At 47.7% G+C, this 12,439-nt stretch overlaps 9 protein-coding genes across 9 annotated transcripts; 5 read left to right on the top strand and 4 right to left on the bottom strand.

Moving 5' to 3' along the window:
* The first annotated feature begins 906 nt into the window (after window positions 1-906).
* K444DRAFT_345799 (uncharacterized protein) lies at window positions 907-1,720 on the top strand. Its single transcript, XM_024872066.1, has one exon. It carries the CDS (start codon window positions 1,019-1,021, stop codon window positions 1,424-1,426), a length of 408 nt encoding a protein of 135 aa, XP_024739495.1. The 5' UTR covers window positions 907-1,018; the 3' UTR covers window positions 1,427-1,720.
* Window positions 1,721-1,776: 56 nt separating this feature from the next.
* On the bottom strand, window positions 1,777-3,101 carry K444DRAFT_651620 (thymidylate synthase). The gene is made up of 2 exons (XM_024885723.1): window positions 2,904-3,101; window positions 1,777-2,858 (listed from the first exon to the last, which is right to left on the bottom strand). Exons 1-2 carry the CDS (start codon window positions 3,059-3,061, stop codon window positions 2,015-2,017), a joined length of 1,002 nt encoding a protein of 333 aa, XP_024739494.1. The 5' UTR covers window positions 3,062-3,101; the 3' UTR covers window positions 1,777-2,014.
* Window positions 3,102-3,374: 273 nt separating this feature from the next.
* K444DRAFT_651619 (putative short-chain dehydrogenase/reductase) lies at window positions 3,375-4,748 on the top strand. Its single transcript, XM_024885722.1, has 3 exons — window positions 3,375-3,981; window positions 4,031-4,563; window positions 4,613-4,748. The coding sequence occupies exons 1-3, from the start codon at window positions 3,501-3,503 to the stop codon at window positions 4,691-4,693; spliced, it is 1,095 nt and encodes a 364-aa protein (XP_024739493.1). The 5' UTR covers window positions 3,375-3,500; the 3' UTR covers window positions 4,694-4,748.
* Window positions 4,749-4,871: 123 nt separating this feature from the next.
* K444DRAFT_585817 (uncharacterized protein) lies at window positions 4,872-5,381 on the bottom strand (the record flags this gene model as incomplete). The annotated part of the gene is made up of 1 exon (XM_024877944.1): window positions 4,872-5,381. A coding segment is annotated over one exon (510 nt), but the record flags the coding sequence as incomplete, so codon positions are not given.
* A 775-nt stretch (window positions 5,382-6,156) lies between these two features.
* On the bottom strand, window positions 6,157-7,598 carry K444DRAFT_651617 (D-lactonohydrolase-like protein-like protein; the record flags this gene model as incomplete). Its single annotated transcript, XM_024885721.1, has 4 exons — window positions 7,392-7,598; window positions 7,302-7,339; window positions 6,524-7,252; window positions 6,157-6,475 (listed from the first exon to the last, which is right to left on the bottom strand). The coding sequence occupies exons 1-4, from the start codon at window positions 7,440-7,442 to the stop codon at window positions 6,157-6,159; spliced, it is 1,137 nt and encodes a 378-aa protein (XP_024739491.1). The 5' UTR covers window positions 7,443-7,598.
* A 140-nt stretch (window positions 7,599-7,738) lies between these two features.
* On the bottom strand, window positions 7,739-8,558 carry K444DRAFT_610632 (uncharacterized protein). The gene is made up of 3 exons (XM_024879787.1): window positions 8,482-8,558; window positions 8,236-8,360; window positions 7,739-8,165 (listed from the first exon to the last, which is right to left on the bottom strand). Exons 1-3 carry the CDS (start codon window positions 8,527-8,529, stop codon window positions 8,087-8,089), a joined length of 252 nt encoding a protein of 83 aa, XP_024739490.1. The 5' UTR covers window positions 8,530-8,558; the 3' UTR covers window positions 7,739-8,086.
* A 277-nt stretch (window positions 8,559-8,835) lies between these two features.
* K444DRAFT_523896 (uncharacterized protein) lies at window positions 8,836-9,771 on the top strand (the record flags this gene model as incomplete). The annotated part of the gene is made up of 2 exons (XM_024874323.1): window positions 8,836-8,978; window positions 9,072-9,771. The coding sequence occupies 2 exons, from the start codon at window positions 8,836-8,838 to the stop codon at window positions 9,769-9,771; spliced, it is 843 nt and encodes a 280-aa protein (XP_024739489.1).
* Window positions 9,772-10,370: 599 nt separating this feature from the next.
* Window positions 10,371-10,801, top strand: K444DRAFT_627494 (uncharacterized protein; the record flags this gene model as incomplete). The annotated part of the gene is made up of 2 exons (XM_024882806.1): window positions 10,371-10,529; window positions 10,586-10,801. 2 exons carry the CDS (start codon window positions 10,371-10,373, stop codon window positions 10,799-10,801), a joined length of 375 nt encoding a protein of 124 aa, XP_024739488.1.
* A 632-nt stretch (window positions 10,802-11,433) lies between these two features.
* On the top strand, window positions 11,434-12,414 carry K444DRAFT_610629 (uncharacterized protein). The gene is made up of 4 exons (XM_024879786.1): window positions 11,434-11,518; window positions 11,607-11,817; window positions 11,881-11,934; window positions 12,005-12,414. Exons 1-4 carry the CDS (start codon window positions 11,496-11,498, stop codon window positions 12,068-12,070), a joined length of 354 nt encoding a protein of 117 aa, XP_024739487.1. The 5' UTR covers window positions 11,434-11,495; the 3' UTR covers window positions 12,071-12,414.
* The last annotated feature ends 25 nt before the right edge of the window (window positions 12,415-12,439 follow it).

Raw genomic sequence — 12,439 nt, 5'->3', positions numbered from 1 at the left:
CAATTCTGGACCTTTTCAGGTCTTGAAGGTTGTTGAGTGGATCCCGGGGTAGTGCAGGGGGTAATTCATTATTCTGTTTTCTTGGTCCCATCCGATGCTTTGTGTACGGATACAGGATTTGCGCGGATGGATGAAATGTGAATAGTGTGTTGGAGACAGTTGTAATTGGAACAGCGGGTGTCTTGGGAAGCTGGGGGATAGGGTGGGCGCTGCTGAAGTTTCCCAGAGTGAAGAAGGTCCTTGCTTAAAGCATTCGAGTGTTAAATCCGAGTTCTGCGGAAGCTTGCGGCTCAGTTCCACTCTTCTCGTTTAGTTTATCTCCACGGTGAAACCTAGGTCTGGATTAGCCTCTTGGTAGAAGGCATCCTCTAGTAGTTTAGGATTCCTGGCCTTGTGTAGGAAAGCATCGATATCGGTGACTCCCCACATATATGCGTGGAGTACCACGCCAATTCGTTAGAACTGGCCCCTTCTCAACCCTGTTGGTTCGAGGATGAGACTACAATAATTCGGAGCCATGTCAGATGGTGTATAATGCGATTGAATGATCAAGAAAAAGCATTGTTTATTTTCAGCTGCTTCCTCGGATGCTGAATCGTCCCAAACTGCGTTCGACCCAGCCTTTGCTGTCCAGAGGAAAGAATCAGGCCGATGCTGCAATTGTTCCTCTGATAATTCGTCAAATACCAGAGCGGAGACTGGCCCCTGCACTTGAAGATGGCCTCCTTCAAGCTGGCCAAATGGATTTCCGTTTGGGTGGATGTAATGATGAGAGCGGCGAAGCATATCCCCATATCTCAGCTTGAGATTGCTACTTTGGCATTTGTCATCTGTGCAATCATAATATACCTCTTTTTGGTCCATCCCGCAAGGAATCACGGCCTCCGTCGAAATCAACCTCTATCGACCAATTCGTGGACATACAGCGCACCCCTTCGCATCCAACCCGCTGAATTTGGGTGGCTACTGTGGGTTCGACGTGCACTTTTAGCCGGGAGAAACCTTTCGCCCGGATCTGATGTTCCCTCCCCCTAACGATGTCGTATTGAAAGACGGTCCCAGAATTACCCAACATCCGAATGGTTTGCAGCATTATCCATACGCCAAGATTGGGATTGCTCTGGCTGGGACCCTCTTCGGAGTTGTGCATTGTCTTGCGTGGGGATTTTCTTTCCCTAAATCAGTTGAGAGGATCGTGAGGAGGTCTGCGAGTTTATACTTCGGTCTTCCTTTCGTTTCCTGGCCGGTATCATTTATTCCAACTTCGATATTTGCTCCAGGGGGACCGGGAGATCGACTCTTCCGGGTGATATGGTATCTAACGTTGATTGCGAACGTAATATATGCTGTAGCACGACTGGCTTTGCTTGTTCTGGTGTTAAGAAGTCTGTTCCCCCCCCCAGCTGGCTCATTTGTGTCCACATAGGCGGACGAGATTCCTCATTTTTCTTAAAACGTCTGCTTGTCTTATCCATGCTGGCATACAGGATAGTATCCCCCTTCATCGGGCGAGACATTGCTAGGGTGGGCAAGGGGGTCTCGTTTGGTTGGGGAGCATAAAATTATGTGACTTCTGGAATTTTATGGGGTACCACAGCTGTGGCTAATACGCTAGCAACGTCTCGCCGGGCGAAGGGATAGCAGTGGTTTCTTGCTTGTCGTGATAGTTTTGTGTCCTATGTAGTTCAGTAGGGATACAATAAGACGGAAGAAAATGCAGCATCTTAGGAACACAATAACTATAGTTGCTTCAGGGAAAGAAGCTATTTTTAGAAGGGAAGTAACATTGGAGAGAGATTCAAATGAGATGGAAAGAAAAGAACTGAGACAAAAGGGGGTAATGATTAAAGGCCACGAAGCAAAAATCACCAGAACCCATGTAAACACTTAGCACAATGGCTCCCCAAGAGTTGTCCCACTGGGTGACCTGTGACGGCATAATTTCTTGATTCCCAAACGCCATACATAATTCGTCCACATCATCCTCAATTGCAACCCCGACCCACCAATCACATTATACAGACATCTTCATCGCAATTCCCTTGTGTGGCTCGTATCCTTTGACCACAAAATCTTCAACCTTCCATCCATCTATGCTGCCACCCTTCTCGCGGGCGATGTCCAGTTCAGGGAATCGCTTAGGCTCTCGGGTCAGTTGCACCTTCAGGGCATCCACATGGTCAAGATAGACATGAGCATCGCCCATTGTGTGTGTGAACGTGCCAGGAATCAGATCGCAGACATGCGCAAGCATATGGGTTAACAGAGCATAACTTGCGATGTTGAAAGGGACTCCAAGCCCCATATCGCAACTCCTCTGGTAGAGCTGACAATGAAGTCTTCCCTGGCCCTTCTCTCCATTTTCGCTCTTTGGAAACGAGACATAGAATTGTGCGAACATGTGGCATGGAGGAAGTGCCATAAGTTTCAAGTCCTTGGGATTCCACGCGCTGAGGATGATCCTTCTGTCGTACGGATTATTCCTCAACTTGTGGATGACTTCTGCCAACTGATCAACGCCCTTCCCAGTATAGTCTGTTTCAGCATCCACATATTCGGCGCCAAAGTGTCGCCACTGGAAGCCATAGACTGGTCCCAAATCACCAACTGCACGATGAGAGAGGCCGACAGAGTCGAGGTATTCGCGTGATCCATTGCCATCCCAAATTTTGATGCCGGCAGCAGCAAGTGGGAGCGAGGAAGTTGAACCAGAGACAAACCACAAAAGCTCGCCGATCACGGCTCGCAGAAAGACGCGTTTCGTTGTGAGCAGTGGGAGGATTGGGGTCCCTGTCGGCGAGGAGAGCTCAAATTTGAGAGGCCGAGGAGCAAAAATAGAACGTGTTCCCGTTCCAGTCCTATAATCATCAGCGATAGTTCTAAGATGCCTGGTCTTGAGTTACCTGTCGGGTCGATGCTCTCCCGTCTCGAGAATTTCGCGAATCAAGTCGAGATACTGGTGCTCTTCGTGCTGATCAACGTTTGTTGCAACACGCTCGGTTTCGAACCCCTTAGACGTGACTTGAGCCGCAGGCTCGGGGTCTAGTAGTGAGGGGGCCATTGCTTTAAAATGTGCTGTAGTGATATGTATGTTGTGGAAAGAAAATCACCTTGCAGCAGAAGACGCGTTGAGGCGTTCAGTAGCCTTGCAGCACGCGCGAAGACAGGGGTTGAAGCCGCGCTTGCCATGGATGGGTAGCCTCGAATTTGACCAATCGCAGCTGCCCGCTCTTCTTGACCTTGCCATCGTCACTTTCGTTCTTTTTGTCAGCGACCACACTTCCCATTATTCTTCAATATGGCCCTCGGTGCGTGCTGAAATCAAGTGTGCAAGCCTCTGTAATAATTACGATTGTAACTTTCGAATCAAGGATCTCCTACATTGTCACCAAGTTTTTTTCCTTCTTTCGTTTTTGACGAGTCGGCTTGTCACACAAAACCCATCCCGACTCCTGCACGGACTGAGGTCTATCCGCCGCTTCAAGTTTGAAACCGTGGCGATGCCGAGGGACGATCCTGTGGTCACTGTTCAGCTTTTTGCTGTCGTACGAGAGCACATCACGTTTGATAAGTATTCGTTTCCGCCTCACAAACTGTCCTGTCTGGATTTACATTGCCTTTCCATCGTGATTTGCGCACGTCTTTTCTTCATTTCTATAATCTCATCTACCAAAGCCTCAAACGAAAACCACGAACCCGATATTGTCTATTTCCACTCGACAATGGGACAGAAATCAGTTCTGATTACTGGGTCAAGTGAAGGGGGAATTGGAGACGCCTTGGCCAAAACCTTTCACAAGAAAGGACTCCGAGTATTCGCAACTGCTCGAAATCTTACTAAAGTTCAACACCTCAAAGAACTCGGACTGGAAATCTTGCCTCTAGATGTCACAGATGACGCCTCGATCAAGCAGGCCGTTGAGAATGTCAAGGCTGCTACCGGAGGAACTCTTGACATCCTAGTCAATAACTCTGGCGGAGGCAAGTTGAGGTTGCACTGATGCTTTGTATCCCAGCTAATGCCAGACAGGATATAACATGCCATTGTTAGACTCTGAGGTTGCTATAGCCAAAAAGATGTTCGACGTGAATGTATTTGCCCTGATAGCAGTAACGCAGGCATTTTCACCGCTTCTCATTGCTTCCAAAGGGACAGTCGTCAACATCGGCTCTATTGTTGGAAAATTTCCTTTGCCTTGGCAAGGTTATTACAACGCCAGTAAAGCAGCAGTCAACCTTCTCAGTGATCAATTGCGCATTGAGCTCTCTCCATTCAACGTCAAGGTCGTCAACGTAGTCACCGGATCAGTCTTAACCAGGTTCATGGAGAACCTAGCAAGCCCACCTCGTCTACCACCAAATTCTCTATATTCTCCAGCGAAGAAGGAAGTCGAGGAGCTCATGCTAGGCGAGCTTGCATTAGAAAATGCCATGAAAGTAGAAGTATATGCTGAAGGCGTTGCCAGCAATGCGCTGAAGTCGAATCCCAAAAAGATTCAGTGGATTGGGGGCGAAACGTTTCTAATTTGGCTAGGGGATACTTTTGGTTGGGCTACCATATGGGTGAGTTTGCTTTCAGGATGGATCTGAATTGTGAGCTAACGTCAAGCAGGATCTCATCCTTCCAAGAGCAACGAATCTTGGGCTTGTTCAAAGAAAGATCCGAACAACGTCGCAGCCGATTTCGAAATAAGCAATGCCTCAGAAACAAGCAGCTGTATTTTTATAGCCTTTTTTTTTATTTCCTCACGTTGGAGCTTTTCCTTAACAGATGATAGATCGATTTAGAGCGAAGTATTTACCCTCCATTATTTAAAATCCCGACTTCCTCTCCCATCGCCATTATTTCATAGCGTCATCCATCCTCGTTTTCACGCCACATCTATCAATGCACCTCCCTCATACCCCCCCTCTCTCTTCCATTGCCCCTCCTCGCCAACCACAAGCTGCACCACCAACTCCGCCCCATCAATCGGACCCTTCGTGCCCCTATACCCATTAAAAGCAGTCTTACAATGCCCCGGATTTGCCGCCCAAAACTCTACCTTTCCCCGTCCCTTACCCTCTCCGCCTTCTTTCAACACGTCTTCTGTGTTCTGCAACTCGATAGTTAAACTGTTCAGCGCGGCCCCACTCACAGTGTATGCTACAACAGCTGTAGGTGGTAATTTCCTATTTGAGGATTGGGTGAGAGATGCACGGTCCGATGAGATGCTAATTACTTTTGGATTTGGCGAGAGATGCAGGAGTGAGAGGAAAGTGCTGGTTACTGCCGGCACGGAGGTGATGTTTGCGTTGAATGTTGAGTTGAAATTTTCTCTCAGATTCGGTAGTTCTTGGCTTTTCAGGAAGGATGCTATTCCTGCGTTGTTTACGAGAACTAGTGTCACAATTTCCAGCGTGCTTGATCACGTGGGGAGGAAAAGGAGAGGAGCCGTCAAGACTTCCGTATTTCTTCTCGACGTATTCCTTTGCTGAAACAATAGTGATATCATTTGTGACATCTGGTGTTACAACATCGAGTAGTGCAGGTACACCTAGCTTTTTGAGCTCGACGATGGCTGCGGAGCTAGAAGAGGCAGAGTGGCAGACGAGGATATAGGTGGAGGTTGGGTTGCGGAGAGCGGTTGCTTAAACAGTCGAGAAGCCTATTCCGCGATTTGCCCCAGTTATGAGAGTTAACTGAGGGGCTGTCATGATAAGGGAGAATGTAACTGATCAGGTATCTTGCAGAAGGATAGAATTTGTGGTGGGGTGCTATGAAAGTAAGCGCTGGGGTGTGGGAAGATGTTGGGCATGTGTAGTTCTTTCGAATATCTGTCAAACCAGAGACTTCAAAATAGCATGTCTGATATATTTGCCTTCTGTGAACTTGATGCCGGACTTGTCGGCGCTGTGTTGTTGAAGATGGAGTTAAGATTATAATCCCGAACCGAACCAGCCGCCATACCACACTTTAACGGATCACGTAAAAATGTGAAGATATTCTCTTCACGTAAAAGCCAAAACAATAGCAACGAAAAATAAAAGAGGAGTTCTGCTAATAGCACAAAAGAAGCTTCTTCTGGCTCAGTATCAAAGCTTGAGCTGGATCCTTCCTTGAGGCAGGGTTTTGCATGCTGGATTCATGAAATCATGGCATATACCGGAGAGCTATCAAATCCCAAGTAGGGCACCTTTAGTAGTCCTAGCCATCTGCAATCTCCATAATTTCTGTTCAGCACAAAGGAACATCTCTCCGTCCTTTCCAAAGCAGAAATTAGCAACTCCTCCCGGAACCATGATCCTGCCAATAAGAGTTCCAGCAGGGTTCCAGACTTCAACTCCGTCACCACAACCAGAATACACATTACCATAGACATCACACTTGATGCCATCTGGGATACCTACTGCTGCAAAAGCGAACACTCTCCTATTAGTAAGGAAAGGACCACCTGCCACCTTTATGATATCAAAAGCGTAGATAGTTGCCGCTCTACATACAATCAGTATGGCCGCAAAGTATTTAGCACACTGGGATTACCGTGTGAAGTCCTTGCTTCCATCGCCATGAATGTAATCCGTATCGGTAATGTAGCAAAGGCTTTCATCTGGACTAAAGCTAATCCCATTCGGCCTCCCAAATCCATCAGCAACAATCCTTAAATCTCCATTCTTAGGATCAAATCGATAAACTTGATTTGGGAGTTTCGGTCTCTGTCTGAAGTCTTGCTCATTTCCATAGCACGGATCCGTAAACCAGATACAACCGTCCTTAGCAACAACGACATCATTCACACTGTTGAAGTCTCGTCCGTGGAAATTCGTCACCATGGCTTTTGGCGGCGCTTTACGTGGCATATAGTAGAGTCCTCCGGTCCCTGTTTGTGCTGAGCCTTGAGCGCAGAAGAGAATCCCATCTTCGTAGTTTACCCCTCCATTGGGCATCTCAATGCCCGGCGGAGGCCGTAATTTGGCCCATTCTACCGTATGTACATTATTGTCCCCATTCAGCCGGTCGTTACGTTGTAGTTTGACTCGTGAGATGAGGATTGTTGGAAAATTAGAGGATTTGGTGGCTTGCAAGAGGTGGGAGGTTATGTAGACTTCATCGTGGGCTGGTAGAAAGACGCAGGCCTCGTGAAAGAATGGATTGTTGCTTGTCCCCGCTGTGGAGAGGAGGAGAGAGTGCGTAGGTGAGGGTCCAGTCAAGTCTGCAAAGGCAGAGTCGTACTGGAACAATGTCACTTGGTCTGAGGCATTGACTGAAGCCCTATAGCGGGGTTAGAGCCGGTGGTGGGGTTGAGATGTGGGAGACGAACTTGATTGTGCCATTGCTTTCAGCTAAACGATCAATGAGCTGTAGATTTAGTATAACCTTAGTCACTGTAAACTCTAGGGAGCATCCATACCTGCACCTTCGTGGGAGTGACTGGGATATCTGAGTTGGTCACGGTCGCCATTGTTGCTGTTGATGGGGGAGATGGATGTGGATGTTTTCAGGCCAGGCAAAAGGAAAGAACTTCATGAAATCAAGCGAGTCTGAAATAAGAGCTCAACCTACAAAAATCTTTCAAAGGCGGAGGGGCATCCTTTGGGATAGTTTTCATGCCATGTTCTTGTGCAGAATGGGAGATACTTTGCAAACGGGGTTTGATGGAGCAGTTGATCTTGATAGCGATCACGTGTCAAATAATGAAAGTTATTCTCTAAAAGCTAATTACAACCCCGCAGCAACGAAAGAGTCCAGCCAAATGATGGGCTTTCGTACTCGGTGGTATCTTAAAGTTGATATCAACAGGGGTGGCATCTTTCGCGACCATAAACGGTTCTAACTCGAGCATATTAGTATAAAGGGCCTACGAAAAGGCAATCAAAGACCACAATCGGCAACTGGCAACCGTCTCCTAATAAAAACCACAAATCCAAGTAAGAGAGCATGTGTCTAAGTGATGCCGGGACAAAAAGGGCCACCGGTCCTCGAGAGAAACCTAGGACAACGTGGTCAACCAGTGGTTACTCTAATCTCCTCATATATGTACAACGCAAAGGTTGTCCCAATGCTAACCACTCTCGAATCCACTTCCCCGGGTGTTAGCCCATCTCTCTATCGTCCTGCATCCTTCTTCGTAGCATCCACACTGCTGCCCTTCTTCTCGTCCGCTTCGGCATTCTTCAGGAATTCCCTAAAAGCAATTAGATTACGTTCACTGGCTCGATGTATCAGACGGCAATTGCTTTCCCAAGGAAACATACTTGATGAAGGTCTCCTCATCTGGACTTTGGGCATTGATGGGTGGTCCTTGGGTCTTCTTCGCGGCTGATCCTCCCATAAAACTGGCACTGAGACCCCCGAGCGTTCCAAGAGTCAACATCGCAAGCTATGGGACCCAAAATTGTCAGCACATCATTTTCAAAGCCTTGAAACACCTGTGCGCGACCAATTGGCTCGGGGAGGCAGTGGTGAAGAGCTTCTCCTGGAACCAGGGAGAGCTGACATACCCAGTGAGAGCCAACCTGGCGACCGGCAATAGTATACATTGCGACCATCTTGGCGGATTGAGGCTTCGAATTGTTGAAGAGAGAGAGAGAGATGAGGTGGCTATGTAGGTGACTTGAGCTTCGGTCGTTGTTCCGGGCTGTCAATCTTCAAAGTCGAGCTCCAAAAATCTTGGCTGGTGACTAAGCGTTTGTGGATCGTCACTTCCCCGGACGCAACCGAAGCTCCCTTCTTCGCCTCCGAATTCGATATCCGGGCCAAGATACCTCGGTATAAAAAACACCTCGACTTGCCGCGAAAAGCTCACAGTTTGGACTTCTCAAAACCGCGGTACCTGGTCTTGAAAATTCCTCAATATGGCCAAGAATGATTCAGACAAACCTCGAGGTCCTCCTCCAAATGGACTTCCCGAGCCAGAGAAGCTCCCCCCGGCGCTACAAAAGATAGTTGACAAGGCAGATAAGGAGGACAACTTCTATGACGAGCTGTACGATGGAACGTAAGTTTACCTAGGCCTAAGTATAGAAACTTGCGAGTTCATATCTGATACTTATCCAATATTCACTGCTGCACGTGCTAATACACCCACCAGTGCTCCTCAGTCTACAGAATCCAGCATCCGATATGCAGCATATACCACTCGTATACGGACAGCTCTGCTGGCTGCTCAAAGATATGTGGCCTACACCTCAGATATTGGAGAGTCTTTCAGACCAGTCGCCCACCCAAACCTCGTACGGACCGCATACGGAATTTCTTGGGCATACATCCTTGGTGACGTGGGACATGAAGGTTACAAGGCATACTGCAGCAATCAAAGGACCTTGCACCCAGAACTACCTCGAGAAGCTGCGCACGAGCGGTATAACGACGCAAAAACAGACATAAAAATGGTTGCACATGATGCTGGAGTTGAACTCGTTCCGCAAAAAGTCACTCCCCTGAATGACTACAGAACAGTCATGGCACAACGGTTCATCTTTCAGGCCATTGCTTCTATGGGTCTCCCTGCGTTCACCATCCATTCTATCGTACGGTACTCAGGCAGAGCATTGAAGAATTCCAAGAATGTCAGACTTCGGACCTTTGGCCCGATAGGGTTGGGGTTGGCAGCTGTGCCCGCCTTGCCCTTCCTATTCGATAAGCCTGTGGAGGATGTCGTTGAATGGGTGTTCCACAAAGGATTTGAGACCGTGGGTGGAAAGGAATACGTTGGAGATGCTCCATCGATTGGTAGAGAGCAGGCTCTGGAGCAAAAACATCAAAGGGGGAACAAGGAGAAAGAGTTGTAAATATCATGATGAGTATGAGTGATGACGAACAGAACATAAGGGATATATGGCGTTAAAGGGGGCGAATCTCGACTTAAACTGATGCTACAGCATTGCTTGTAGAATACCACTTTTGTTAGACCACTGGAGGGTTCCATTTTGCATGTCATAAAGGATCCGGTGGTGAATAGGTAAGTTTATACACCTGGTCGCGATTGTAGTGTTGTAGCATTGTAGCATTTTTTAAGAGTCTGGGTTACAGAAAGTCCTGTTCCAGTCTCCCAGCCAATTACTTTGCACTACCAGCTATGGAAAGGATGAAAACCGCGGTTTGAGTGAACGTCTTGGGTGTACAATAATGCCCTCGAGGCCAGAATAGAGCGTTTGGGAATTTATGTTGAAAGGTAGAACCGACAGCGGGTCATCTCGGTAGCTCATCTTTGACCTCTGTGGACACAACGGATTCACGGACACGACAAATGCGGTCAGAAAAGTAGGACATTCGGACTGCAATAAGTGCCGCATTTAGTTCCCGGCTATTTATACGATTTCTCGTTCTCAGGCCATTTAGATACTTCGTTCCTTTTCCGCGACGTCTACAGCATTCATCAAAAGCCACAATGTCTGATCAACAAGCTGAGGCTTCCAACGGCGTCAACAGGCACTTCCTCTTCATCTTCAATTCTATCTTTGAGCCCCGCCCGGTCCGCATCTCGTCGCTGTACAGATTCTTCTGGGAATGCTGCCGCTCAAGGGCAGATGGGCTATATTTCTGCTTTGTAAGTGATTTCAATATCCAAAGACTTTTGAAGTCAGTAGCCTAATGCTTAAGCAGCATCCAACCAGGCGAATACTGCTCTCTCATCCAATATGCAGATTCTGTTTCCATCAAATTTGCCCTCGATGCCGCAAGTTCGTTGTTCGAGACGATGGGGACTTCGAAGACCAGCCAGGAATAATTGCACAACTCAGTATGAACCAGAATGCTCCAACACCCCGTAGTGATTCATGGTATTGGGACTGGGAGCGTATTGCACATTCAGGATGCTAGGCTGAGCTAATGTGCGCTGATTGTCATCTATTTATTAGCCTCTCATACCCCTCAGTTCAAAATCAAGACTCTCCACCATAATATCTTGACCCAACCATTTTCGAGAAAACAAAAAGTATCCGAAGACTTAAACCCACACTCAAAACAAGAGTGATCCAAGACCAACTTCAAATGGATCAAAAGGCACCAGACAACATACCCGCCTTGGTAAAGGCCAGCCCATATGCTGCTTCCAGCGGGGACTACTGGCTGTGCTGCAATCCTCCCCCGGGAGCTGTCAACTTCTCGCCTGTAAGTCTGCCTCTTTGTGTTCTTTTAGCATGATCTAATGGGCATTTCAGTGCCTTAAGAGGATGCCACTTGGCAAGCCGATCTGTTCTCGTTGCTCCCACCGCCGGTGTCCCAAATGTCTAGATAGCAGGGAGTACAGTGCTGAAGCAGCAGTGCTTGGTGATTGAGGAAAGTTATTTTTGTTGTTGGGGTGGGTTTGGAGCCGGAAAGATGGCGGAGTGATCAGGGAGGTGGTTTCGTTGCCGGGGTGCACATTGTCATCAGGCAATTACGTTTCTTTCATCTTCTTTGTGTCATTGCGGGGGGAAGAGCTTTTCGCGAATGTGCATATTCCAATCACTGACTGCGTGAGTCACCATTGTTCCATTCACATGATAGATTCGCCCGCATTTTCTAGGAAGTCATGCCTAATGTTCCTCTTACACAGTAAGTCAATCAGACTAACCTCGCCTTACCACATTCGCCTCCTACCCTCTTGAACATTCAACAACAAGTTAACGATTGGCACAAGCAGGCTAACGCCCCCCTCATACACTCAACACTCCCGCGGATTCAACATCCAAGAAAAATCAGTCAACTACGGACACAATATGTCCGCGATGTCGTCGACTCAACAGGCAAACCCGGCGCATCACCCACCTCAAACATCCCCAGATAAATCCTACTGGATTTGCTGCCGCAGCATCCAAGGCCAAACCCAAGCCGGTCAGGCTACTGAATCCCGTGTATGTTTAGCTTCCTGGCTTGGCTCGCAGTTCAATCTCGCGAGCTCCACTGAAGGATCCTAGTGCCATACGTACAACCCCTCAATCGCAACTTCTTGCACGAGATGTCACCATGCGGTAATTCTCACCTTCCCAATTCTCTCGTAACAACCTTTACCGAGTGGTTCCTAACCACCCGTGATCTCAGAAATGCTTCGCATGTTTTGAAAGAGAGAGCTCTGATTCCATGGCTATGCCGTGGAAGCATCCCTGAATGCACTTCGAGTTCACTTCAGGTTTGGCCTTGCTTTGGGAAGATTGATGCTCTTAGAGGTCAATGATAATTGGGAATTGATTTCGGGGAGTTGATGATTCTTGGGAGGTTGTTGCTCTCGAGGAATTGGTGATCTCAGGGAATTAATTCTTGGAAAAGCAGAGCTAGGTTGTGATTCAGTTGTTGCCCTTCAATGGATTTCGGGATTTCGGGTTGCATTCAGAAATTGTTCGGGCAGGTCCTTTGAATGCGATCATATCCTAATGTTGTTTATTGCACTTGATCTTCAAGACCCATCCACGGAGACCATACATAGAGCCTGTGTAACTATTCGTGTCTCACCTTGCCAGGTATTTAAGTCCATCTTCT

The sequence above is a fragment of the Hyaloscypha bicolor genome, assembly GCF_002865645.1.
Source record: "Hyaloscypha bicolor E unplaced genomic scaffold K444scaffold_53, whole genome shotgun sequence".
Classification (NCBI taxonomy): domain Eukaryota; kingdom Fungi; phylum Ascomycota; class Leotiomycetes; order Helotiales; family Hyaloscyphaceae; genus Hyaloscypha; species Hyaloscypha bicolor.
This window is presented reverse-complemented; position numbering and strand designations above follow the sequence as displayed.